General features: G+C 40.8%; 1 protein-coding gene across 3 annotated transcripts in view; it reads right to left on the bottom strand.

Moving 5' to 3' along the window:
• Positions 1–1,323: 1,323 nt before the first annotated feature.
• LOC137274120 (protein jagged-1-like) overlaps positions 1,324–26,290 on the bottom strand; it is a 72,387-nt gene continuing 47,420 nt past the window's right edge. For 2 of the 3 annotated variants that reach the window (XM_067807126.1, XM_067807127.1), the window contains 2 exons: positions 25,703–25,916; positions 22,331–25,427 (listed from right to left, as the gene is read on the bottom strand). In XM_067807126.1, the coding sequence (XP_067663227.1) occupies positions 24,835–25,427; positions 25,703–25,916 (807 nt within the window). In that variant the 3' untranslated portion in view covers positions 22,331–24,834. Of the gene's footprint in view, positions 1,642–1,961; positions 2,097–2,481; positions 2,632–3,137; positions 3,220–22,330; positions 25,428–25,702; positions 25,917–26,290 lie in introns of those variants that run through there. The other variant, XM_067807128.1, reaches the window with a different exon arrangement.

Raw genomic sequence — 26,290 nt, 5'->3', positions numbered from 1 at the left:
AAATGACAAAATGACGAGCTTCCTACACATGTTCTATACAACTAACTGAAAATCGTTCCACCTATGACGTCACTGCAGGGCTCTGGCGACAGAGTTACGTAACCTATCTGTAGTTTCGTTTGCGGGCGAGAGAGAAGCAGACAGCTTTTTAGCAACTTTTGAGCGCTTGGTATTAATTAACCACAAGTTTGGGGTTTTTTTTAAAATACAAACAAAAAAATGGTGTTCCGTTTATGACTAATCAGAAGTCTTTCATATGCAGTGGTAAAACGTGTACCCCAGAACTGTTTTTTTTCTTTCTTTGAAGATCCATTTCAGAATTGATCTTCAGCAACTCCTACGTGTCCACGGACGGGATCTGTCAGTGGTCTATCAAGCTGATTGGATTGGTGCAAATATCACCCTGTTCACCTAAAGTAGACCGATTTTCATGACGTCAATCAGCTGATTTCATTATTATATTTATCCGTCATATAGCTTTGATACTGAGGCCTCCGGCGTTAAACAACAGAAACACAACCCTGTGATTAAGAACAGAGAAAAAACCTGATTTCCTCACCAACTGAGCTTGAATGGAGCTTAAATCTTTGACAAGTTGAAAATCCTTGCTCTGGACCTGACCAACCTGTGTACACCCAGTGTGACATGAATACACCCAGTGTGACATGAATATACACTACACAGACACGATTTCATGTTTTCAGGAAAATACAGATCTGAGGACAAATTCTAATATATTATATCACATCCATGATCAAGACTAGCAGGTTCAGAGTGACGCACTTCATTGCCAGCTCACAAAGACAGCAATCTGATCCAGTCAGCCACCGCGGCTTCACCCCAAATCTGTCCAACTAGAAGTTGACATCTCATACTTTGTGTATCCTTCTGACAAGTGTGAACTGGCTCGGCTCTCGTAGCCGAATGCTATGAATACACGGTGCCCTTTTGAAAGTGGCCAAGTGTAACCTGTATTACATACTTTCTCACTGTTTCCGTTTTGTTCGATTACGTGCCTCGCATTGAGACTATGGCTGCCTTATTGAGGAAGTGTTGCCCAAAACATATCGTGTTACGTTTGAAAACTTTGTAAACTGCCCTGTGTATTTATACCTTACAAGACACCAAGGAGTCCTGTATAGACAAGGTTTATGCTCTTCTATTTCGTGAGTGTCACGTTGCGGTTCAGATTCACAAAATAAAGACGTTATCCATGAAGTTTGTCTAGATTGTACTTCCCAACTGACAAAACAAATGACGAGGGGAAGTCACTGAGAGGTCCTTCCGCAGAAGCCCATCGCTGATAAATGACAAGTGAAGAAACATGTTTGCTTTGCTTTATTTCAGACTCTACTTAGAAAAGATGCCACCTCTACTGATCAAACAGACATTTCTGGATGGTCGTAAACGGAAAAGACGTAAACTGGATGACTGACAGAAGACTGGTCAGAAGACTGGATGTCTGACAGAAGACTGGTCATTCGCCTCTTTAACGACGTCCAAGTTGGCCAGGATTGGAAGGATCGACAACTAAGTTTGGCTTACAATCGATGTCGGTGGAGCTGGAACATACACATGTCCCTGCTGACGTCGGTATGTCAGTGTTTAGAGGGTAGCAGTCACCTCTCACGTTGCACTTCTCTGGAAGAGACCATGGATAAATCAAGCACGTTACTGGTAAAGGCACTAAAATACACCCCGTGTTCATAGAATAATAAGACAATGTCTGAACGTTAGTAATAAAACCCATGGCCAAAGATAAGCTATTGCACTAAACTGACCTCCTAAAGATGGATGGATAGATGGATGATAGGTAGGTAGGTAGGTAGATAAATAGTTAGATAAATAGTTAGACAGTTAGCTAGATATGTAGATACATAGCTAGATAGTTAGAAAGACTGTACAAAACAGAATCAATGGCTTTTTCAACATAGGCCACAGACGTAACACGTGTACTGTACCTTCAACAAGGGTGATAGTCTGTGTGACGATAACCTGTTCATCATTTTTCTTAGTCTGAGCGGACACAGCACAGTTGTACCTGCTACAACCGGACAGAAACTCTCCAGATTTGCATGTGACGCCATCCTTGCAGGCTGGAAAACAAGGTCATCTTGAACAATCAAAACTTAGCCGCCAACAGGTTCCGAAAAATGATTTTCATGAAAACAGAAACATTTCAATTCTTTGATCCGAATATGGGATCTTCGCGAACTGTACTGTACTGTAGAGATCTGAAACACAGTCAGCATCATTGTGTCGAAGCTGAAAGGATCAACCTAAGTGCTTCGAATTATCCGAAGTTCGACACAGCCGCAAAATAATGACTAAAATAAGGAAACTGCTGTGGCCATGCTTTTACATCGAGATATGTCGACAGAAAGCCATGATTGTACCATGCATGAATTAGATAGAATTGGTCAGCGCTGTAAACCCTATACATAGGTTTCAACATGAAGTGGAAACTGAACAATCACTTACATGATGACCCTGTTACCATCCGAACCTTTGACCCCCGACACTTGTAGGTGATGCACGGACCGGACCCGGCAACGGTGAAGGTTTCATCCACCTGTCTCAGAACCCCATCCACCATACAGCCGTTCTCCTTCATCTCGTAGTCAAGGGTAACTGAGCGTCAACAGACCAACATTGAACTGAACGTCTTCAGGTCACAGCTATCCGGAATACAGCGGCAACGGATAAATAATTGTTTCTAGATCAGAAAACCATATGCTATACAGCATGATCCTGTCTTTTTTTGTTTTGTTTTGTTCTTTTTCTTACTTATTTGTTTGTTTGTTGGGTTTTTTGGTTTGTTTTTGAAGGGGGGTGGGTGGTGGTTTTGAGGGGTTTTTTTATTTCTTGGTGTGTTTATTTTTTGTTTCTGTTTGTGTTTGTCTTAGGGGTAGGGGTGGGGGTATCTGAATTATTATGGACAACGGTAGAAGAAGGTAGAATTTTCCTATTGAAAGGACATTTCCTCTAATCGAGGCTTGGGTGTGTCTGTGAATGTTAATGCTATATGCTATCAGAAATTAATTGTTTCCCCTTGGTTCTTTTACCTTGCATGTGGTTGGACAAATATTCACTCTGTTTGTTGTATCAATGATTCTTGTTCTTTAACACATACGTACATGTCGTCACCCCGGGGGTGAGGGCATACCCCAGTGCTGCCACGGAGAGAACCAACAGCAAAGTGATGGCTGACATTTTGAGCTGCAACATGAAGAATACAGGTCAGATTGTTAAAATCGAGGTGTTTTATACGGTCAGAGACCTGGACACTTTCAAGGTATTGTCATTTTACGCAAGCATGTACCATACCTTTACGTGGTACGAAGCTACGTCGTTCTGCATACTTTCACATATCTAAAATCACCTACAAGTCCATATTACCCACTTGTCCGTATCACCTGAATGTCCATATCACCTACATGTCCATATCAGCTACAAGTCCATATTATCTGGATGCCAATATCATCCACATGTCCATGTTACCTGCAAGTCCTTATCACAACACGATCATATCACCTTCATGTCCATATTGCGTGGATGTCGTTATTACCCACGTGTCCATGACACCTACATGTCCACATAACCATCCTACTCTTATCACCTATATATCCATATTTCCTGTCCATATTACCCACGTGACCATATCACCTACATGTCCATATAACCATCCTACTCATATCACCTCTATATCTATATTTCCTAGATGCCCATATTACCCACATGTCCATATCACCTACATATCCATATTACCCACATGTCCATATGAATATGACCTACCAATTCCTGTCTTCCTGGAACCGTGGATGCGATGCCTGATGTCGGTCTCACTGTGGTAGTCTGGCTTTTATACAGCATATGGTTATTAAGTTTATTAAACTCTACAGATTAAGCATTAAAGCATAACATAATGATTTACACTTTCAATGGAAGACATCATAAACTGTGTAGCCTGAAATAATATCAAACTAACGGTAGTTATAACTCACACTGTATTGGTCATTTAACATGAGATGGACTCGTTAGTAAGTAATTTGCTACCACAGATGTATATATATGAATGTAGACATTAACATAATTGATACTGATAAACAAACCACCTGCTACTAATCTGTTTAAGGTCACTGAGAGGTCAGGGGATCCTTTCACGAAGCACTAAGGTGATCGTAAGTCACTAAGGTAACCTTAGTGTAATGTTAAAGAATTGTACTTAAGGTTAACCTTAGTAAAGGCTGCTTCGTGAAAGGACCCCCAGGACTACAGTTTGCACATTAGCACACATTATAATTTGTTCAATGATCACGAGGGGGCTTGGGTGAATGTACCCTCGATGTTTGTTCCCTGAGTCCGAACATCACCCTGCTGGGTCTTTTTTCCAACAAGCATTGTCTTAGTAAAGTCGCCGCGATGTAATTCCCTTTCTTGATATTCCCAGGGAGTACATTTCAGCGTTTTGTCAAATTATCTTAACTGGAATGCGAGGCAAAACTTTTCGTTGCCAGATTTTGGAGACGACACAAGAAACAGTTTACAGTTATCTCCCTTCCATTCGCAAAACATCGGTAATGTCCATGCATGATTCAATGTTATTCGAAGTAAAGAAGTATACCACGAAGTACCGATTGAGCTGCCATTGGCAGCGGGGTATAATGACATGTACCTGGCTTTAAGTCAGGTCTATTGAAAATCATAGAAGAGCACTCAGCTAATCAGAAAACGACATTTTATGTGTGAGGTGTGTGTTTCTGAAGTTGTATAAACAATAAATATATTTTAAAAAGATGAGCCCAGATATTTCTTCTTGCTCAAACTCTTTTAACCGGCTCTTCGGGTATACAATGAAAACTACATTAATGTAGTTAGAGAAATGATAATCCCGGCGAAATATTAAGGACTTTCGATTCTCAGTGTATATGATGCTACATGTAATTATGAATTAATGCGGAAAGTCCAGCACACAACGGTTGTGGCGAACTCAAAGCCACCAATAAATTAGTTTCAAGGTTTCCGCTCAAATATCCCACAAGTAGTCGGAACGAAAACAACAGTTAGTTAAAAACATAGTTTAGAGAAATTCACACTGTCAAGAAATGTCTGTTCATCTGGTCTGTGTGTCCGAGCTGACAGAAACTACCAGCAGCGGAGAGGATTGACCACTCTGCTAAAAGCGGCATTTATGCTTGTTTCAAAACATTTGATTATTCTAACGGAAAGGTTCTGTTCCTGTACATGCATTTGATTTGTGCATATGTACCGTCGCCTTATCACCAACAAGAATGCGGTCACAATAGTCTTGCGATAGGTTATTACTATTAGGAAGATAGTCATCAAAGCACCCATTCTTCTAAACTCAGTTGTTATTCAGAAAATACATTTTAGAAATAATCTGCCGCCTATATATCCATTGAATTATTCAGGAAGCAACTATTTGCCCATGTCAGGTCCACGCGTCTGTTATACGTAAGCAAGTGAGTTATGAAAAGATTTTCAGGTGTGTGTTTGAGAATCGCAATGACGTGATTCACCGCTTTAGTGACAACCGCGAACACATCAAGGCGATGTGCCAGCAAACCTCGGAAAAACCGGTGATTTGGGGATTGGACCTCATAGACGTAGTGCCAATTGCATGCCTTCGGGAAGTAATTCTTTTCATGAAAATATTTTCAATACTATGTACATTTTACGTTTTGATACAGTGACCGATTATTCATTCTTATGGGCCACCCAATCTACATCCCTTAAAAGATAAGAGAAGATGTAAAAGATGTAATTGTATTTCATGTAACCAGAATGCGCTAATGTCGTGAAGACCCTTTATTGTATGTTCCCATTTGAGCGACCAAAGAGATCAAAGACAGTTCTTCATAGTTTGTTTTCATATAAACGTATTACATAATATGATCATGCCTGCGTTCCAAACTGTATATTATTTTGCAACTAACAACTGAATCTTTGTTTCCCTAAATTGCCTTGACGCAGGCATGTTCCGTTGTGGTAGAGTAGCCGCGTTCGCTCTTCACGACAAAGGTCCGTGTTCGATTCCCAAGAATTTCTGGTGTCCCCAGTCGTGATCATGCTGTAATAACTCACCACACATTCATTTATTAAATTCAGTTATTGTGTTAACTCACAACAAAACAGACAGCTGTTCACATGATACCGGGAGCGTGCGATTAACATGTGCCACGTATATTTACCAGCATTGGATCCGAATCGATAACAGACACTATTCACACATAACTAGTTACACAAAAGTATTTTTTAAAGAAAAAGATAGAAGTTTCAGTAGATCCTGTTGTTCAAGGTGAGAACTCAACTCACTGAAATAGGTCCTTAACTCACTTAAATAGGTCCTTAACTCACTGAAATAGGTCCTTAACTCACTGAAATAGGTCCTTAACTCACTGAAATAGTCGCAAAGGCTACCTAGGAACATAACTTGTAGGTATATCGGTTCAGCTTGATCGACGGAGGATCAACGTAGTAAGTGGGCGAGGGTGTGAATTATTTGTTGTGAACAAGTAATGAATGCAAAATGTACTCCGTGTGTGACAACGATGTTTGTCAATGACATAACGGTAAAACTATGATTTTATGCATGGGAAACAGCTGAGGGTCATGGTCCTTAACTAATAATTAGTGACTACAAATATGAATATATTTCATATATGAGTACAAAAAGCGAATACCAAGACATGCATGCACTCTTAATGGCAAATATTTTTTTTCAGTGTAATGGATGATGTACCACCAGCATACAAACCACCTGGGAGGTCTCTACCGGAAGGGTCGACCACTACCTTGACACTCAATGTCGAACTGCAGCATTCATACGAGATCCATAGAATGCGAAAAATCAAACTGTATCAAACATTACCCATGACAACTAAAATTCAAATCAGATGGTGCGTCGACCTCCAAGATGGCCGCGGAAGAAGCATGGCAGCCAAAAAGACAAGACCGCCAACACGTTGGGGTTGCACTCGACGTAGACATGAGCATGGTGTCGTCACTAAATCATCTATCTCGATAACCGTATGCATGAAATTGATATTTCATCGAATGTATACATGGTCGTGCATAATACTGATAAATAAATCCGCTGTTGTTAATTATGTACAGGTCACTGACAGTTCAAGGTTGCATATTCCATAGAAGACATATTGCTTATTTGCAATCATTAGGGATACCGTGGTGATCGGAGTATATTCAGTAGTGGAATTCACTATTGTGTTCACTAGCACTGGATTATGTTTAATGTCATCGACCACTGATCTGACATCATAATAGGCCGTATCCTCCGAGTGTATTTACAAGTTCAATGAACGATTTAAAATTAACTGGGAGAGTGAGGGAATGTAACTGTGAGCTTAGTCCTGAAAATTCCAACTCACACCAGATTCAAGGTTTTACCAGAGTTTGGTTTTTGGTATTTGGCAATAACATGGCAGGGGAGACCAGAAATAGGCCTCAAACATTGTACCCATGTGAAGATTCGACGTATAGACTTATGAGATTGTGACAGTATAAATGTTTAAAACTGTGATTTAGAACACCCAATCACATTTTGCCGGTTAAAACGGGTAGGCAGAGGGAAATGCTATTAACTTACAAGAAAATGTCCACCCTGGCAGTTGTTCGGCATATATTGACATACCCATCATTTGAAAACCAGAGAAAAATATTCATAAATATTATTGAAAGCACTTCAGTGTTTGTAATTAACTGATAAACAAAAAGTAACGATGTTGACAGGTCGTGTCGCTATCATAGCTTTGCCGACTGTGACCCAGTTCAGAAGTGTTAGACCTTGTAGCAGCAATCGTGGTGATAGTATTACTTGTTGAGTTAAGACTGATCACTGGTTGAGGTCAAACGTCAAAGGGGGACAACTCTTGCCGGTATGTTTTAATTCACCGGCGTCGTGTAAAAATTTGCATCATCTTCCTTGCTTCTACAAAAGAATAGTTATCTTTACATGGTTCAGCGTGTGGTCAAAGGGAGACAACTCTTGATCGGTATGTTATAGTTCACCACGTTCGTGTCAAATTTTCATATCTTCTTTTGATTCCGCGAAAGAATAGTTACCTTTATATTTTAATTTAATTTATACATGTATATGTAACATGAATATGGAAGTATTTCGTCTGTAAGAAATGCTGTTTTGTTCAAAAGAATATGTTACACTTTAAATTACACTGCAAGCGACTCTTGTTGTTTTGGAGAACGTTTTAGACTTTGTCAACACAACTTGTATTTGTATTGCAAACTGTTGCAATAATAGTACTGTTACCTTACTGTTCCATTAGTAACTTTTGTCCCCCGTGGGTACCTTGTGTACAGCTTTATGTAACCGCCGAGAAATGAAATGAAATGTTAGTCCGTAGCGGCCTCCGATTCAATAAATTATTGAGTTAGGAGTGAGTGAGAGAGTTTTACGCCGCACTCAGCAATATTCCAGTTATAAGGCGGTGGTCTGTAAATAATCGAGTCTGGACCAGACAATCCAGTGATCAACAGCATGAGCGTCGATTTACACATCTGGGAACCGATGACATGTGTCAGCCAAGTCGGCGAGTCTGACCACCTTGTGGTTAAAGCGTTCGCTCGTCATGTTCGATTCAACACATGGGCACAATGAATGAAGTGAATTTCTAGTATCTTCCGCATTATGCTAGAATGGCGCAAAACACGCTCACTCACTCATTCGCTTCTGATAGACGGTGGTCTAGGTTAGTTTGCTTTTTCCCACATTCAGAGATTATCATTCATTATTCATTCGATATCTGACTACACTAAACGACGGTTAATTCGAACTAAAAGGGACACTTAGTTTCAGTTCGTTAGAACCGTCGCTCGTTACACACGTTTCAGCTCGAGTGTAAATCATGAGATCAGGGCTCAACAAACGTTCGATAAATCCATCTTGTACGTTGTTGTAAACATATTCGTTATCACATACATATTCTTTACTGTTATCATAGTACTAGCGGCAGGTTGGATTTCTGTGAAACATGAACCCGATTTCCAGTGATGTCACCCAGATATTGAAAGAATAACAAAGCCTATGTCGAAGTGGGAGGAAGAGCAGGTTTGAGTCATGTGAAACCTGGTAATTATAAACTGTCGACCTTGCTCCCTAGTGAGTTAATGAGTTCACCTTCAGATTATGTCCCAAGAAACAATGGTATCACGCAAAGCTATTACAAGTACATGATGTCAAGCCTTGAAGCCGAAATCCACTTGAGACCATTCAAACAAGGTAGGTAACTCTTCTCACCATCAGTGCCCAAGTTTCCAGTTTGCTGTCTTCACTCATTGACCAACCTGTCATGTCAATTATACATTCATTAAACAAACACGCTGTTATCTCCATCTTTAGGCCTACAATCGTGCTGAATTATTACAACGAATTGATGATTCCGCGGATTTTGTACAGGGCCTTATATCTACAAACTTTTAAATTTGTATATTTGTTGAAATTATTGAATTTACTACAAACGCCATTTGTTATTTGTACTCTTTAGTTTTGATTGTACTTAGGTCAAAGGGAAGCATATATGTTTCCTTACTGTTATCGGAAAATTATGTTTGAAATGTTCAGTATATTCCATCCCATACTGATGTATTAGTGCAGCAGAGAGAAAATATGCAATTAAAGGTAATGTCATGACTCTACGGATATTTACAGACCGATACAAATGAACATTTTAAGATTTTATGAAAGCACTCAAAATAATTCCCTTTTGCATTCAAGTAAACTCAGTTTTTTGTACCTTTAGATTTCTCCTGCAAAGTCACGAACATTCAGTCCCAAGGGGACATTTCGATATTAGGAATGGAATGGATTAAATAAAATTAATACACGCATCACGACATCGATTTTCCGAATTTATCAGATCATTATTATTTCATGTACAAGTGATTTCACCGGCACCACAGCATACTTTATGTCATAATTTCATGGCAATAATCCATTTCACATTGTTCTAGGAGACACGTTTTGATGACATCAAAGCGGCATGTAGTGATTTATTTGTGCCGGTTCACAACGATTCGACAGCTTTCTTAAGACACTGTAATCAGCCACGATGAACTAATAAAAGCATGAAATCATGGGCAGTTTGTGTACCAATATATATATATATATATATATATATATATATAGAGAGAGAGAGAGAGAGAGAGAGAGAGAGAGAGAGAGAGAGAGAGCGAACTTTTGCAAGTATCGTAAAAGAATTGGTGCATGTCACGATTAACGAGAACGATGTGATTTGCGACTGAAGATGGCAGCAGCTGTGCACACTTAAACGGATCTAAGTCGTTATTTGACGTCCGAAGACTATTGAAGATACAGAGGCATGCCGGAAAATGGGCCAACACAATGGTACTCTAAAAACGTCTTTGGCGTCAGCCAAATTGTGACCCTCAGGGCCGCAAATTTATTCCAGGCGCTTGGATCAGTTACCTAGCAACAGCATTCGAACGGATCACGTCAATATACAGACGAGGAATAGGCTCTGGAAATTGCCACTAATGAGTAGAGATTTTGGCTAAACTTCATAGATCGTCGTGACTGAGACAAAGATTTCAGAATTAAACCGTAGCCGAACATGACCATTGTGTTGCGGACTCGATAGTGGTTCGGATTGGGATCAGAAGAGCTGGGAAAACTTATCTCAGTGCCCTACAGTGGAGCACGATGACAGGTGTGCACTTCATGGATGATTGTCTGGCAGTGTACGAGAGACTGGTGCTGGTGCAATCTGACCAGACATCATCCTCATGGACGACCAGACACGACTTCAGGGTCGTTGGCGACTGTCAAGAGTGGGCTTACCCACCTCGCATACCAGACCTTAACTTGTTCGAACAGATATGGAAAAAGCTGTAAACAACCCTTTAACGGCCACCTTTCCTTCCGACAACTCCCCAAGACAGTCGGCAATGACCTTACTGAAGAGTGCAAGAATCATCTCTTGACAACCACCCAGATTTCCAATGACAATTTTAGGAGTGTGCATACACCTCTACCGATCATGTATTCAACGTTGGCCTGGTCATGGGCCTGACTGCTTTCTGTTGTAGTTACTCGTGACATGCTCGATAGGTTGTTTAGGGTGCACTGACAAAGGACACTTTTTATATGGACAATGTGCAGTGGTCCGTCAGCGGACCACTCTGAATGGCATTGTCGGCTGTCCTGAATATATCTATAATGTAAAGATGGTACAGCATATGGTCGTCGTGCAAGCACATTTCTTATCGCCTAGTCCACAACTTAAAACTGCTGTGGTCTGGCGCAGTAAGGGAACAGCAATTGCACCTGAATGATTTGGCTCGATTTCCTGTTGTCTGGATGCTGGTTTCGACCAGCTTCCTTCGGCCTGGTTTCTGGTTTCCTTCAGCCTAGCTGGTATGTGGGTTCGACCAGTTTCTTTCAGCTTGGATACTGGTTTCGATTAGTTTACCCACAATCTGGTTCCGACCAGTTTCCTTCAACGATATTGCTGGTTTCGGCCAGTTTTCTTCAGCCTGGTTTCCGGTTTGGGTTTTTATATTTCCTTGGGCGTGATATCATTCTAGTTTCGAGCCGAACTGCGGAGTCTCATTAATATTTTCTGTCCTCAGAAACCTGCACCGAAGTCTGCAAATCACAGATCGATACACATTGAGTATAATGGGAACATCTGAGTTCCACCATTTTCAAGAATGGGCGATGCCCGTGGATATACGCCACGTAGAAGACAGTGGTTTCTTAATCTGGTCCAAAATACTGCATCCAGTCATGAGATGGTTACTATTACTCAGGATAATATACATCAGCAATACTAATGAGTCAAATCGATTTTACGACATTTCAGTGATGTGCCAAAATAACAAATAACCCCTAACTCACGATGACAGAGGAATAGCAAAGCCTTGATACACATGTACCTCACTAGAACGTATTTATTGAACCAGTATCTACACTCAGTGTAATGGGGCGTCAGGGCGTTAGGTGCGAGTGTAATGTGTTCCGAATTCGAAACAGTTCTTTCTACCTGTTGGCTATCAATTTTGTTTTGGACAGTTTAACTTGCAATATGCTGTTGCTGGCTCTCACACATGACACCAATACTTGTAAAATCATGTCTGATTAAGATCTGCAGTTCTGTGGAATTCACTGAAATGTTTGTTCGGCCTCTTGCGCAATGTCATGATGAAAGCTAATATCCTGACTACTCCATTATAACTCGCACGGCTTCAGCAAACCAGCTCTACATCCCGGCCTGGTTAGTGTGAAAACTGTTGCTACTTTAATCGCTCTCATCTGCAAATACAATAATTTAAAACAGACCAACACCATAATATTATTTTTAAAACAGCCCCTGGGGTTGTTTAACAGAGGTATGTTGTACCTAAACTAAAAAAACGGAACGCCTCTTGACAAGAAGCAGACGACATTGTCGTCTGTGTAATATCACGTGCACACGTGATTAAAGGGAACAGTAATTGTTTATTATGAAGCAAAGATGTCAGGGGAATTTAGTTTCCCGTGATGCCACACACAGTTAGACGGATATGAAGTTTTTCCTGTTGAAGTAGACTGACATCAAAGGAATACTGTTAGAGTGAGTGTTCAGGAAACCTAATACGTCTTTATCAACCTTAAAGGTGTGTGACAGAGGATATCTCACACAGTTTACAATGGCTAGTCAGGTGTGTGTCAATGTAAGCAGAGTCACGTTCTACACTCAACTCAGCTAGCCTCGTCAACCTTCCGCAAGTGAGTGAGTGAGTTGGGCTTTACACCGCGTTTACCAACACTCCAGAAATGGACGTCACACATTGTATCCATGTGAGGAATCGAACCCGGGCCTTTGGTGTGACGAGCGAACGCTCTAACCACCGGGCTACTCCACTGTCCCCTCAACAGTCCCCAACTAAATATCACACATAGTGAGGATAGTTGTGTTAACAAGACGCTTTCAGTGAGCGACTGATTGAGCCGCATCAGCATCTGCAGCTACTCATGACCAGAAATACAGTTAGCAATGATCAAGAAAAACAAGGGACGGCATGAATGGGATTCACCTTTTGTATACATGCTGACAACAGAAGCCAGGCTAACACTGGAACCTCGGAACTAATTCATGATACGGTCGTATCGGAAACTTCTCAGTCTCATCACTTGTTTTGTTCTTTGCAATTGAGTTTTTTGTTTGTTTGTTTGTTGTTACTTTTTTTTCCTTTTTGTTTTTAGATATTTAACCTTACGAGGTGATCGGGTGGTCAGAATTGAGAATTCCGTTGTTGGTGTCACCTTTTCACCATTGAGAAGAGCGACATCCATGATGTCAATCACTGGTTTATCCGATCCAGACTACAATATTTACAGACCGCCATTCTGAAGTCGGAATTCTGCTGAGTGCAGCGTTAATCGTCACAAAAACAATTGGACATTTTACCACTTTTGTCAACATGCTTGGAAATATGAAATACATGTATTCCTCCTGAATGAATCACATCCGCCATGGATGTTTATGTCCACGTGACAGCATGATATCGGATGCCCATTGTAGCCAGGAATTATTGCAGACTGTTTCCGGTGCCTGCCACGTCGTTGTGTTATTGTGTTGGAAGCTGAGTTGCAATAATAAACACAACTGCATTGGAAAATTTAGAAATATGATATGATTTACGCTGTTACTTTGGGGAGGAAAAGACATAAGTGTCTCCACATCGTTTTTTAAACAAACATACAAATACACAGATTTGAATTAAATATGTCTGAACATGCAACTTGGCAGATAACAAGTTTGCTGAAAAAGCTGTTGAGAAAAACGAAAATTTAAATTTAAAAAATTAAAATTCACCGCTTATCAAAATGAAATGAAAACAAGTGCGAGTCGCAAAAACTACAACTACACACATCTCCGTTGTCACAGTGTTTTACGTCCTGCGCGCTGTTATGTTTTATGCACTAATTTGCACTCATACTGCCTGCTATAATTCACAGGTTTGGGCCCTGTTTCACAGAGTGATTTTCACGCTACGACTGTCTCAACTTTACCTTAAAGAGATATGATCGTCTTGTGAATCGCAGCGCTGTACGATACGCTGTGATTCGGTGCCATAGTTTAATATATACGGACACCTTGGTATGACAGATGAATGTCTATACATGGTGACACCTGGATGCAACAGCTCAGTTTCAATACAGAGTGACACCTCGATCCAACACTCTAAGCCGCTTAAGCCATATTTCAAGTATACTAGTATACAAACATCGTGAAAGCCACAATGGATAAAGACATCATCACCATTTTCATATAAGCCTCAACCATCGACAACAATGAGTTAAAATTGTTTTAGTAATTTGTCCTTTGTTTTGTTGACTTCTTTATTCACGTTGAAGTTTCTTGCTAACATTAATCTCTTTCATGTTTATTATTCTTTTTTAATGGCAGATTTTATTTTCTTACTTCCTAATCTGTTTCCAAATACAACGATACAAGGTAATAAGTCAATGTGAGGAAAGTGGCAACTTCAGCTTTTGCTCTTAAGACAGTTTTATTCGTATTTATATATATATATATATGTGTGTGTGTGTGTGTGTTCATGTAAATTTCTTTGGTTTATATGATTTGAACATAATGGACATGGTCATGGTTGAGTGATCCTGTGAATGTGGCTCAACCGGCAATGGGCATGGTTGAGTGATCCTGTGAATGTGGCTCAACCGGCAATGGGCATGGTTGAGTGATCCTGTGAATGTGGCAGAAACGTTTTAAAAAGAAATATATATATATGAAATTTGTTGTGACGTTACACCTTCAACTTTGTTTAATTTTCACCTGGAAAATTTCACAGAATCACTCAACCATGCCCATTGCCAGGAGAACCATATTCACAGGATCACTCAACCATGCCCATTGCCGGTTGAGCCACATTCACAGGATCACTCAACCATGCCCATTGCATGCCGGGAGAGCCATATTCACAGGATCAATCAACCATGCCCATTGCCTGGATGGAGAGCCACATTCACAGGATCACTCAATCATTCCCATTGTCGGTTAAGATTTTCAACACTTTTTTAAAAAAAAACTGTGACTTTCCCTGGCTGTAACCACTCGGTCCGACTGTTTAAGTTAAATACATTGTGATTTTGTACATGAATACATCTGTTCACTGTAGACGGGCTGGCAATGTGTTTCGAAAAAAAAATGAGAGTGTATATAAGAAAGTTTTTAACAAGTTAACAGTTGTGCATTGCTTGTAGTTTCTAAAGTTATAAACTGAACTCTTTTAAGCTTCAGTCTTTTTTTCTGAGTTATTTCAACTGAAGCGTAATATCTTCATCCCAATCTTCGCCATGCCCCAAGCTTAATTATTTCAACAGACAGTATCCGCGTTTAGTATATAGAGACACCTCCACGTAACAGTTCAAGTTCAGTAGAATAGACACGTCACTTTGACAGTTGAAATGTAAAATACATTAGATAGTGCATGTCGGCGTCACACTACATGTACAACATTTTGTGAACCGCAATATTGGCCTTTTAATGCGCCAACATAACCCATGTTGCCCTCATACACAATCAGTTGGTTTGTTGTTTACGCCGTGCCTCTTATGACAGATCGTGGGTTGCTGAAAACCAGTTCTAACCTGGATCTTCACAGGTATATACACAATCAGTATTGAAGATTTTGAAGTGAAATCTGTCACTGATATGTTTTCATTCCCATATGTCTTCACCCACTTTTCCATACGACTTTACGTAAATGAAAATCCTGTTAAATCCTGCCATATTGTAAAATATTTAGCTAAGGCTACATGCCATTTCCTGCATGAATAATATAAAAAACACGTTTATTTTGAATACACTCAAACACACACTGTGTCGTAGTCTTGACCAAAATCTTGACGTTTTCACAACATTAAGTCAGACAGAGATCTACCAAGAATGACATGACAAGTTGGACAACTCAGACACAAATCTCCCTGCTTGCAGATCTACATACAAAAACACGCACATATTCTGTCTTAAGGAGATACGGTAAGAAACGTGCCAGGCTCTTGTGAATGAAATACTCTTTTGTTTTTTTCATTCAGCAAAACATTTGTTTTATACTCGTTTGGTTAAAAAAACGCAAATGAGGAAGAAGGGGGTTTGTTCTTACACCTGCAATAATAATGAAGGCTCATTTAACGCCTATATCTAGGAGAATGATGTACATTTCCTTTGCGATAAGGTTTATCGTGAAATTGTCCATCATTTTCCGTTTTATTGTTTCAATGCAAATAAATACATGTCTAGATTGACGATGGGTTTACCAGAGGTTTAGAGGTGCATGTCCTGTTCTTAGTGGCTGTGTTTTCTGTTAGATGAACGAAAAACGAGACATTAAATCGAGATGGCGTCGATAATTATGTAATAAATATACATTGTATAACACTTCGAATCGCCCACCCCTCCCTCTACCAAAACCCGTGAAGGTTATTTTCAACTCTTTGATATGTCTGATACTGTGTTTAAACATATGTAAGCATAATTGCATTCACAGGGAGACGATCGAATCTTTACCTTTTCCTACTGAGACGATGAATAGGTTGTAGAGATGACTATTCACATGGTGTCTGGGTGAATAGTGAGAGAAAGCATCTGCACCGTTGTCTCGAACGTTTGTGTCTCGAACTTGCAGTTGTCCTGAAGTAATGTTTGGTCATTGCGTATTAAATCTTTATTTATCAGCATCTGCTGTGTGGGCCTCGGACAACTGGAAGTGTTTACGCTGGTCCTTCAACTTCGACAAAACAGTATTTGTAACTGTAAATACTATATGGTAGACCAACCAGCAAATCGTTTAATTGGTGTTGCAATTAATGCTTAAGTTAGGACAAGCATATTAATATTGTTAGTGAACTTTGCTGCTTCTACTTTCGTCCATAGTGTGGCGTACGAAGGAGGATTGTGTTCATACCCCCATATATTCATTGTATGAGTATGTTCACGATAAAGTGTCATAAGATGACTACTGTGGTGAGACAGACACACATAGTTGAAGGAGATCTAGAGCAAGCTGCTGTCAATTCAGATATTTTGTAAACCGGGGACTTCAACTTGAGGTACTGCCGTATTATACTATATAATCATTATACTAGGCTGTTAAGTTATGTAGTAGTAGTTGCAGCAGTCGAACATGTGGCCGTAACCGTAGTCAACGTAGTGTCAGTAGTAGTGGTGGTCGTCGTAGGAGTAGTAGCAGCAGTAGCAGCAACAACAACAACAGCAGCAGCAGCAGCAGCAGCAGCAGTAGTAGTAGTAGTAGTAGTAGTAGTAGTCGCAAGTGCAGCAGTAATTGTAGTAGTAGTGGTGGTAGTGAGTGAGTGAGTTTAGTTTTACGCCGCATTCAGCTGTATGGCGGCGATCTGTAAATAATACAGACTGGGCAGACAATCCAGTGCTCAACAACATTAGCATCAATCTGGGCAATTGAGAACCAATAACATGTGTCAACCAAGTCATCGTGCCTGTCCACCCGATCCCTTTAGTCGCCACTAACGACAAGCATAGTCGCCTTGTATGGCATGCATGAGTTCCTGAAGGCCTATTCCAGCAAGGACCTTCACGGGTCGGTAATAATAGCAGCAGCAGCAGCAGCAGTAGTAGTAACAGAAGAAGAAGAAGAAGAAGACTGAAGAAGAAGAAGAAAAGAAGAAGAAATCGCTACTTCAGTAGCAGCAGCAATAGCACTGGCAAAAGAAGGCTAACCCAATACGCCAGTTACAACTTCTGAACATATTGTGCAGTGGGGTTATGTGGAGAGTTGTCTCCTCTTTGAATAGTTTTCCTTAACAATGAATTCGAAAACATGCAGGATTGTACATCATCAGTGATATAATAAGAAACGGTTCCACTTTATTCTTGAATTTATTTCAGGTCGATACATGTAGATTGCTTGACGAGTGTAAACAACATTCATACAGAGGACGCTGGGATGGCTGTAATGGGTAAACCATACATGCACAACACTGGAACATCTGCTGCACGGATTAACGGTAAACATGCCGACATGCTGCACGTCAGTGTATTCAGTTTAGTTATCTGATATGGCTTGAATGCATTTATAGCCTATAAATCTTTCAATGCTCGTGCCATCAAATCCTGATTCAGTCGAATTCATTCAAGACCATGGCTGCTTGATGTTTATATTAGATTGAAATGTTTTAAGTTCTGAAGACATCATTTCACATAAAAATGCTGTAAAAATGAAAAATATTTTGAAAAGAAATGTTAAATGAACTGTGTGAATATGCCCTGACAACATGTATCGTGAGCACAAAAACAGTTGGCTAATTCTTTCATTCTGTATGTCTTTATTGCATTTATTTATTTTTGCTGTGTGTATATGTAAAATATAGCTTGTGCAACCGATCCTCCTACAAGGGATACCTGAAGCCATCGTATTCAGCACAATGTGGGATTAACAGTGAATAGCGGGTGTTATGGTGATTGTCTAAGGATTAGTTCGAGAACGCAAGAGTAATGCCTGCCAACAAATTTCAATTATTAAAACCTTAATTAACGCGAATATAAGGAGACACACATGTGATATGCGTTTGAGCTCAAGTCCTGTACATTCAATGAAGTCGTTTACGTTCATGTCGCCGTAGATTCACTAGCTGTACGAAATAGGTTGCGTTTATCTTACTTTTCATATTCGTATTGTACAAAATCAGGATTGCGTTCTTTTTTTCATATGTTCATTGTACGAAGTAGGTATTTACGTTCATGTCGAGGTATACTCACACTACGAAGCAAATTTACGTTTATGTTTCCAATTGCTCGTTGTACGAAGTGGGCTTACGTTCTCTCTCTCTCTCTCACACACACACACACACACACACGCGCGCGCGCGCGCGCGCGCGCGCGCGTTACTATAGATGTCAGTGGGATATATTAATTTTGATTTGTTTCTGAAAACTACACCCACAAGGACTACATCGCTGTCGAAATGAAATTCAGCTTGTCAAAATACACCAGTAACTTTAGTTACGTTAAGGGCATTGTCAGCACTTGTTTGTTAAAATATACTACCGACAGAAAATAAGGGAACCAAGAAATTTAATGTAGATGACTTTGACTGTGACAGGGTGGCGTATCTCCCAAACGCAACATCCAATGACAATGGAATTTCGCACAATGCATGCCCAGCACGTGCTACACGTGCATACAGAAGTTAACTCCTGTAAATGTACTGGAGAAGTCGCAATCACTAATGCAATAGAGATTGACACTTACTGACAGAAATGCCTCCGAGGCAGTATCTCGGTGAAGCAACAAAATGGAGAATTGTGGGGATGATAGAGGGGTACATCATTATGTGAAGTTGCCCGGCAGATGGGTAAATCAAAATGTGTAATTTCACGCCTGTGGGATAAGTACCGTCAAACGGGTGGGGTTGCAACGAGACCTGGGCGTGGTAGACCAAAATCAACGACACCACGACAGGATCGTCTCATTACGTTAATTGCTCTACGCGATAGGTTTAAATCGGCTCCTGCCATCAATAGAGAATTCCGCACACTCACTGGAAGACGCATTTCAACCTCAGCCGTTGAAAACCGACTCTATCAAGCTCGTCTGAAAGCAAGACGGCCTTTTAAGGGTGTCACCAAAAGCGCCAAAGATTGGCATGGGCTAGGCAGCATCAGGGACGGGCTATGCGCTACTGGCGTGACACCATGTTCTCTGTTGAGTCAAGGTTTTGCCTACGATTCACAGATGGCAGAAAACGTTGTTGGCGTCGCAGCGGGGAGCGATATGCCAGAGCAGCAATTCTTGACCATGATCGATATGGAGGTGGTAATGTCATGGTGTGGGGTGGGATTACACATGACAGACGATCAGATTTGGTCATCATTAACGGAGCCATGACTGGTCAGCGATACGTTGACCAAATATTGCGTCCTGTTGTGGCTCCATTGGCTAGAGTTATCGGTCGAAATTTTGTATTCCAAGATGATAATGCCAGACCACATCGGGCCCGAATTGTCTCCGCTTATCTCCGACAAGAAGGTATCCAGACACTGGACTGGCCCTCTAAGTCCCCAGACCTGTCCCCAATTGAACATCTCTGGGATGTTCGTGGTCGAAGGGTGTACGCCAGGGACCCAGGACCCGCCAACCTGGCCCAACTTGGTGCAGCTCTCCAAGAGGAATGGCGGGCAATACCACGGGCAACCATCCGGAAATTGATTAACAGCATGCCATCAAGGTGCCGTGAATGTGTTGCCCAACATGGTGGACACACCAGATATTGAACTTGACGCCTAAAATTGATTTAGTGGATATTTAAAGCAGTTTCAAATTCGCTATTATTTCATTAGTTCCCTTATTTCTTGTCGGTAGTATACCTGCCAGGGGATTGCAGGTTTAAGTTAAGACAGACCCTTGCAGAGGAGAGAGAAATCTTTGTGACTGGTAGCAAGGATAGTTCAGAGAGCTCCGACAGGGATATCCCTGCGAGGAGCTTGTTACGGGAAGCGCTTAATCAAGTCACTTACCCCAGTGTCAGGAAACAGGCCGGGACTTAGGTCAGCATGACCTTCTCCGACGCTTTCCTTTTCAGCTGACGTCAGTTATGAATGTGCTGTCATTACATCCCGTCAAATATGTCTGAATGAGCGACATTTTGTTGAACCCCATGCCACAGTTTCCTCAGCTGCGTCTGGGCGCATCACCTACTCACCGGGGTCAATCCATGTTGTTTATCCATATTCCGAGTCGCCACGACCGGCCGCGACCGATCTCAGTCAGATATATACTCTTCAAAAAAAAGTAGGGGATCTTCATTTTTTGTTTACGATTAAATACATTTAGGAGATTTATCGGAGTCAGTCAATGTTGACATGATATAATTATTGAATGTTTTGAGAGTGCATCACCATTTGCACTTCCTTATATCTATAATTATTTGGAACGTAGTCGCCTTTGAAAGATGATTGGTGTATGGCATGCAATTTGCATGTATACCTTTTTCATTTTAAAGCAAACAGACTAGAAACAAACACGAACAAATATACGACGCAAGACAGGTGTCAAAATTAATGTTCTAAGCGATTTCTCGACCCTCTTGAAAAAACGTCAAAATCAAGTATGGGACCCCATGTACGTGTATGGGGCTACCGCGTTATGCACGTGCATATCATGCGTTGCGTTTAGGTGTGGTAATAGAGTGAAATGGTGGTGCGTTCATAAGATGTCTGTCTTTGAAACGTTTGTTAACGTTTACACTTCCTATCCAAATAGAAAGTTCATTATCCCCTACTTTTTCTAAGAGTATATAACGAGCCATGGACACGTATCTGATAAGTGTTTGAGAATCTGTCCACCTTCACAAAATGGTATTTTGTTCCGTGAAAACAGATTTTTTTCTACACCGTAAACTCATTAGTCCGCACCCTGTTTGAACGGACTCTGAGCGATCCTCTTAGGAACACCGATGTATAGTGAGTGTCTGGAAAGTTCTGGACCTAACTGTAACTATGGTTAAGACGAATTCAAAGGAACCATTATAACCGGGATATTTCATTATATGCATTTGGACTGGAAGCAAATGGCCTGGACCAAAAGAACAGTTCGTTATATCCGTCAGTTCATCATAAGGATTTGGACTAGAATGTGAAGCAGGTGACCTGGACCAAAAGAGCAATTCGCTATATCCGTCAGTTAGTTTAAAACGTGTTCGTATTAAACGTAGTTAAAACGTGTTCGTATTACACGTAGTTCACTGGACTGAGTTGAAGATTTGAGTACTGGCCGCTGTCCTATGGAAGGCGTATAGTACGATAAACAGATGACCCGATAGAACAGGACATGCTCACCCTTCTGACACCTGGTGTCTGCACTAATTTACACCCAAAGTAAGCTCATTTCACAAAAGACGAATACGAGTGTGTCCTGACAGCTCTACATCTGGGATTCGTACCCATTATCAACAGAAAGGGTGATAACTACTAAATCAGACTGAGCTCCTGAACCGACCCTTTAGAGATCATATAAATTACAATGAACGTCCCTTTACCTTATGTCCCCTGCCACTAAGCCACGACTAATATATATACTGGATGGTTTCCATGGTGATCAGGCTGCTGGGGGTCATCATGCTGTGACCGATTTCATCTTCATTGTCGTTCATACCTTGACCAGCGAATTACCTGTCCAAAACTGCATTATTGTGTCATACTACTAAAGTTCGCACTATCACAAGGAAAAACACATTCATATATTCACTACAGTTGAATAAAGAACATACTCAGTGATAACTCATACATAACATTTATTGAAAATACCATCATTATTTACAAATACGTACAAAACTAACAAAGTCAATATTTTCATGTACTGAAAACGTCACATATCATGTCTCAGTTCGGCATCTTCACTACATTAATGGACTACAATCCCCATGTTATGGGAACGATCTTATATCATTCATTGTGTTTCTTGTGAATGTAAGGTCTTGCAAAATTATCTAGGTAGAGATAGCAAAATATATTCATAGCGATTAATCTAAACTGTCTAGAAAAAAGTATATGTCCCAGTCGACATGACCATTTTGGGGGTATTACCCTAGAAATTCGCACCTGACTGGATGATTGACTGAGGTGTTACTGCCAGTTCTTACTGGCAAACAAGGATAAGTTGACAACTGACCAGCATTAGCGCAAGAGTGCCGCCCACTGGCGCTTACCACTGTGAGCGGAGGGGCCTCAGGGTGTACCGACTTGCTTCACAGACCACGCGAGAGTCTACTGAGCAAGGTGTCTTTACTCGATGTATTTACTCATGAAATGTTTTGTATGCGAAAGATATACTGAACCCACACAAATCGATGCTTAGCCATAAGAACCTACCAACAGTCTTATCCAGTGGATAAGTGTCAACTGAGAACAACATCCTGGGCCTCGTTCCCCAAAGTGATCGTAACTCTATGATGACCTTAACTACCACACTTTACCGTCGATTTACGACTGTCGTACCGCTATGATCGCTTTCAGGAACGGTTCACAGTGGTTCATAGTTGACTTGTGGTTTATGGTACAATTGAGCACTCCGAGGTATACCAGAACCACCACGAAGCGTTCTGCGCATGCCTCTTGTCACTGGTACATATGAATTAAACCGGTTTTCCATGCAAACAGCAAAACATACGACGTTCGATCAAACAATAGCTATCGTTCTTAATTTTATATATAAACCAATTTTACAGTTTTTCTTCCTCTTAAATGATAGTTAACTGCCTATTAGTATGGTATTTGGTCGACTAAAGAATATTTACAACACATTCGCAGAGCATGTGCCAGATTCTTCAAAAATACTATGATGAAGTAGGTTCCTGGGCCTAGATTTTCGAAGCTCCCTTAACGCTAATATAGTCGTAAGTTTATGTTAACGTATGGCACTAACGACTATGAAAGCTTCGAAAATCTTCAATATAGCAGTCAACGTTTGAGTGTCACATATTTCACGTTGACCGTTTCGCATAAACTTCGATCTGAATTTATTGATATTTTATGTTCCTTTAGGGCCATATCAAATAAATACTACAAGGTTAAATGTGAAAAACAACAGTATATACATGGTAAATGTACACCTGGCTAATGAGTATACGTTAATCACTGTACAAATTACATAAGTATTATGACGCATGCCTACGTCATAGTCAACAATGAAATGAGTGTATTATGACGTAATGATGACGTCATCTGAAATGGGAGACAACAATGAATCTCTCAAATGAAATTAATAACATGATAAAACACCAAATATTACAAAGGAAACATTCGCAACACTTAATAATTCTCTCACAACCACGCAAGTTATAATAACTAGGATATTGTTTTTAAACTTAATGAATTGGTAACGTAATGCGCGTTTGATAATTCTACCAGCCAGTCACAGAAAACGATCAAGCCACATAACGTCATTAACTAGTGCACCCGTGAAGATCCGGGTTAAAATTGCCTTCAGCAACCCGCGCATGTCGTAAGAGGCGACTAACGGGTCGGGTGTCCCAGTTACGTAGATTGATGATAATGCTGTTGATCACTGGATTATCTGGTCCATACTCGACTATTTACAGACCGACGCCGTATTGCTGCAACAGTGTTGACCAACCAACCATAAACTAGAAAACGTCACTGGAATTTTACTGTATGGTATTTTCAATTCATACAAACTTTCAAAAAGAAAGGTGACATAACTTATCTGAATGTATTCATGGATAACACACGCAGGCCCCACTACACAGGCTGTAGATACCGTTTCCCCGATCAGATCGAACACAAACATCGGTATTGGTTTTGCCTGTATGAAATACACGTGCTCGAATGCGATTGAACAATCAATAAAACTAGTTACTATCAATTTGGATTTCGCGTTCGGTTTCAAATGAAATTTGAAGACTACCAATTCGGTCTAACATTCAAATTACTGATATATAATCTCTCACAGATATTTGTCATTTGGAACCAAGCGCAGATGTCAGTTTCGATGTAAATGCTACATCACTGACAGACGCTGGGATGAATTCCATACCCTCATATCCTCATGCAATAAATACAAATATTTAATCTGTATTTTCTTATGTATCTTCAGTAATTTTTGTTCTTGTCGACGTTCATCAGAGTCGGGGTCCTGGTGGGTACTTGCTTTTGGTCTGTCCTGTACATGTGCTTGCAAGAATGTTTGTTAATCAGAAATGAAAAACACCCTTCACGAACATTTTCTCAAGTCAATTTATAATCCTAATATCCTTCTTCCCCTACCTACTGGAAACCAGAAAGAATGTCCTCAAAACCACCATAGACAGTAAGATAGGAACACTTGTTGAATGTCTCGAGGCACTATTTTCTAGAGCTTGTACATTATTTGGGGTTTTTCCATCCGTTATTGAGTTACCCCAGGGTTCGTCGGATGCTAGTGACGTTTCACAAAGTTCCCCCTCAAAGCCGGGTTCACATATACACAGAAATGAATCCGTGTAGGATTTACATGTACCGCCATTCCGACATGGTGAATTCTCACAAAAGGTCTCCGTGTCTCGTCTCTGACAGAGACTTCCGGTATATCCCGGTGCGCATGCGCACTCAAATGTCAACTCGTTGATTTTCTTGCAAGTTCCTCCATGTAGGCAGGTTATCCCGTAGCATGGATTAAGGGGGGTCTCGCAGCGGTAACCCGTGAACTCTTCCCGACAGAAACATTTTGGAGTGTATTTCCCTAAGATTCGACAAGTTCCGCCATTGAAGCACTCGAAGCCTTGGCATGCGTTGAAGACGTAGTCACAGACCTTGCCGGCATAGCCGTCCGGGCACTCGCAGTGGTAGCCGTTCACTCGGTCCCGACAAAGTCCGCCTGTGGGTAATATATTGCAATTTATCAAATTATTACTATGCATAGGTTTCATAACGTGTCGTGAAATGTTTTGTTGTCCAAGGTAAAATGGAATACTTTGCTAACCTGGGTTGACTGAAATATAGCGCTATATAGTTGGAATTTTGCCGCGTGCGGCGTATAACTGAACTCACTCACTGAAATACACTCACTGAAAGGCAAGGACCCAAGACTTCGTTGCCCATACAATATAAATCGCGAGAAGAAACCGGAACCAAACTAATGAAGGTACTTACCGTTTCTGCACGGTGAAGACTCGCACTCGTTTATTTCGACTTCACACCTTAGGCCGGTAAAACCGGGAGGACAGAGACAGCGCCAGTGACGTGATTCCCTCATGCACGTGCCGTTGTTCCGGCAGGATAGTTCTCCACAGGTCACTTCCTTGTGTTGACACCGCCTACCTTGGAAGCCTCGTCTGCATCTACAAGTCCGACCCTCGGCGCTCTCCTTGAGATTCAAAGATTACCATGTACGTGAAACCATCCAGTTTGTGTAACTGTAAAGGCACCTCATGCTTATCGGAGCAGAGGAACTGAATTCTTAGGCTTTTACCCAAAGCGAATATTTCTTTCCGAAAAATATTTTTTGTGCTCCACCAAAATAGTTTTGCCCCTCTGAAAAGTTTTTAATGGTCAGAAAATACATTGTTTGGATCCCCCCAAAAATATTTGGAGGTGTTGTTTAATAACTGATAATGTCTCAAAACAAAACCTCAGTCTCTCATCCACCACTTATGCGCACGCAAACACACGCGCAGACGCACAGGTACTCCTTTATTAACGTTACATGCTTTGAAAGCGTTTAGGTTTTATCTGTGAATA

The sequence above is a fragment of the Haliotis asinina genome, chromosome 2 (genome assembly GCF_037392515.1).
Source record: "Haliotis asinina isolate JCU_RB_2024 chromosome 2, JCU_Hal_asi_v2, whole genome shotgun sequence".
NCBI classification, from domain to species: Eukaryota; Metazoa; Mollusca; class Gastropoda; order Lepetellida; family Haliotidae; genus Haliotis; species Haliotis asinina.
This window is presented reverse-complemented; position numbering and strand designations above follow the sequence as displayed.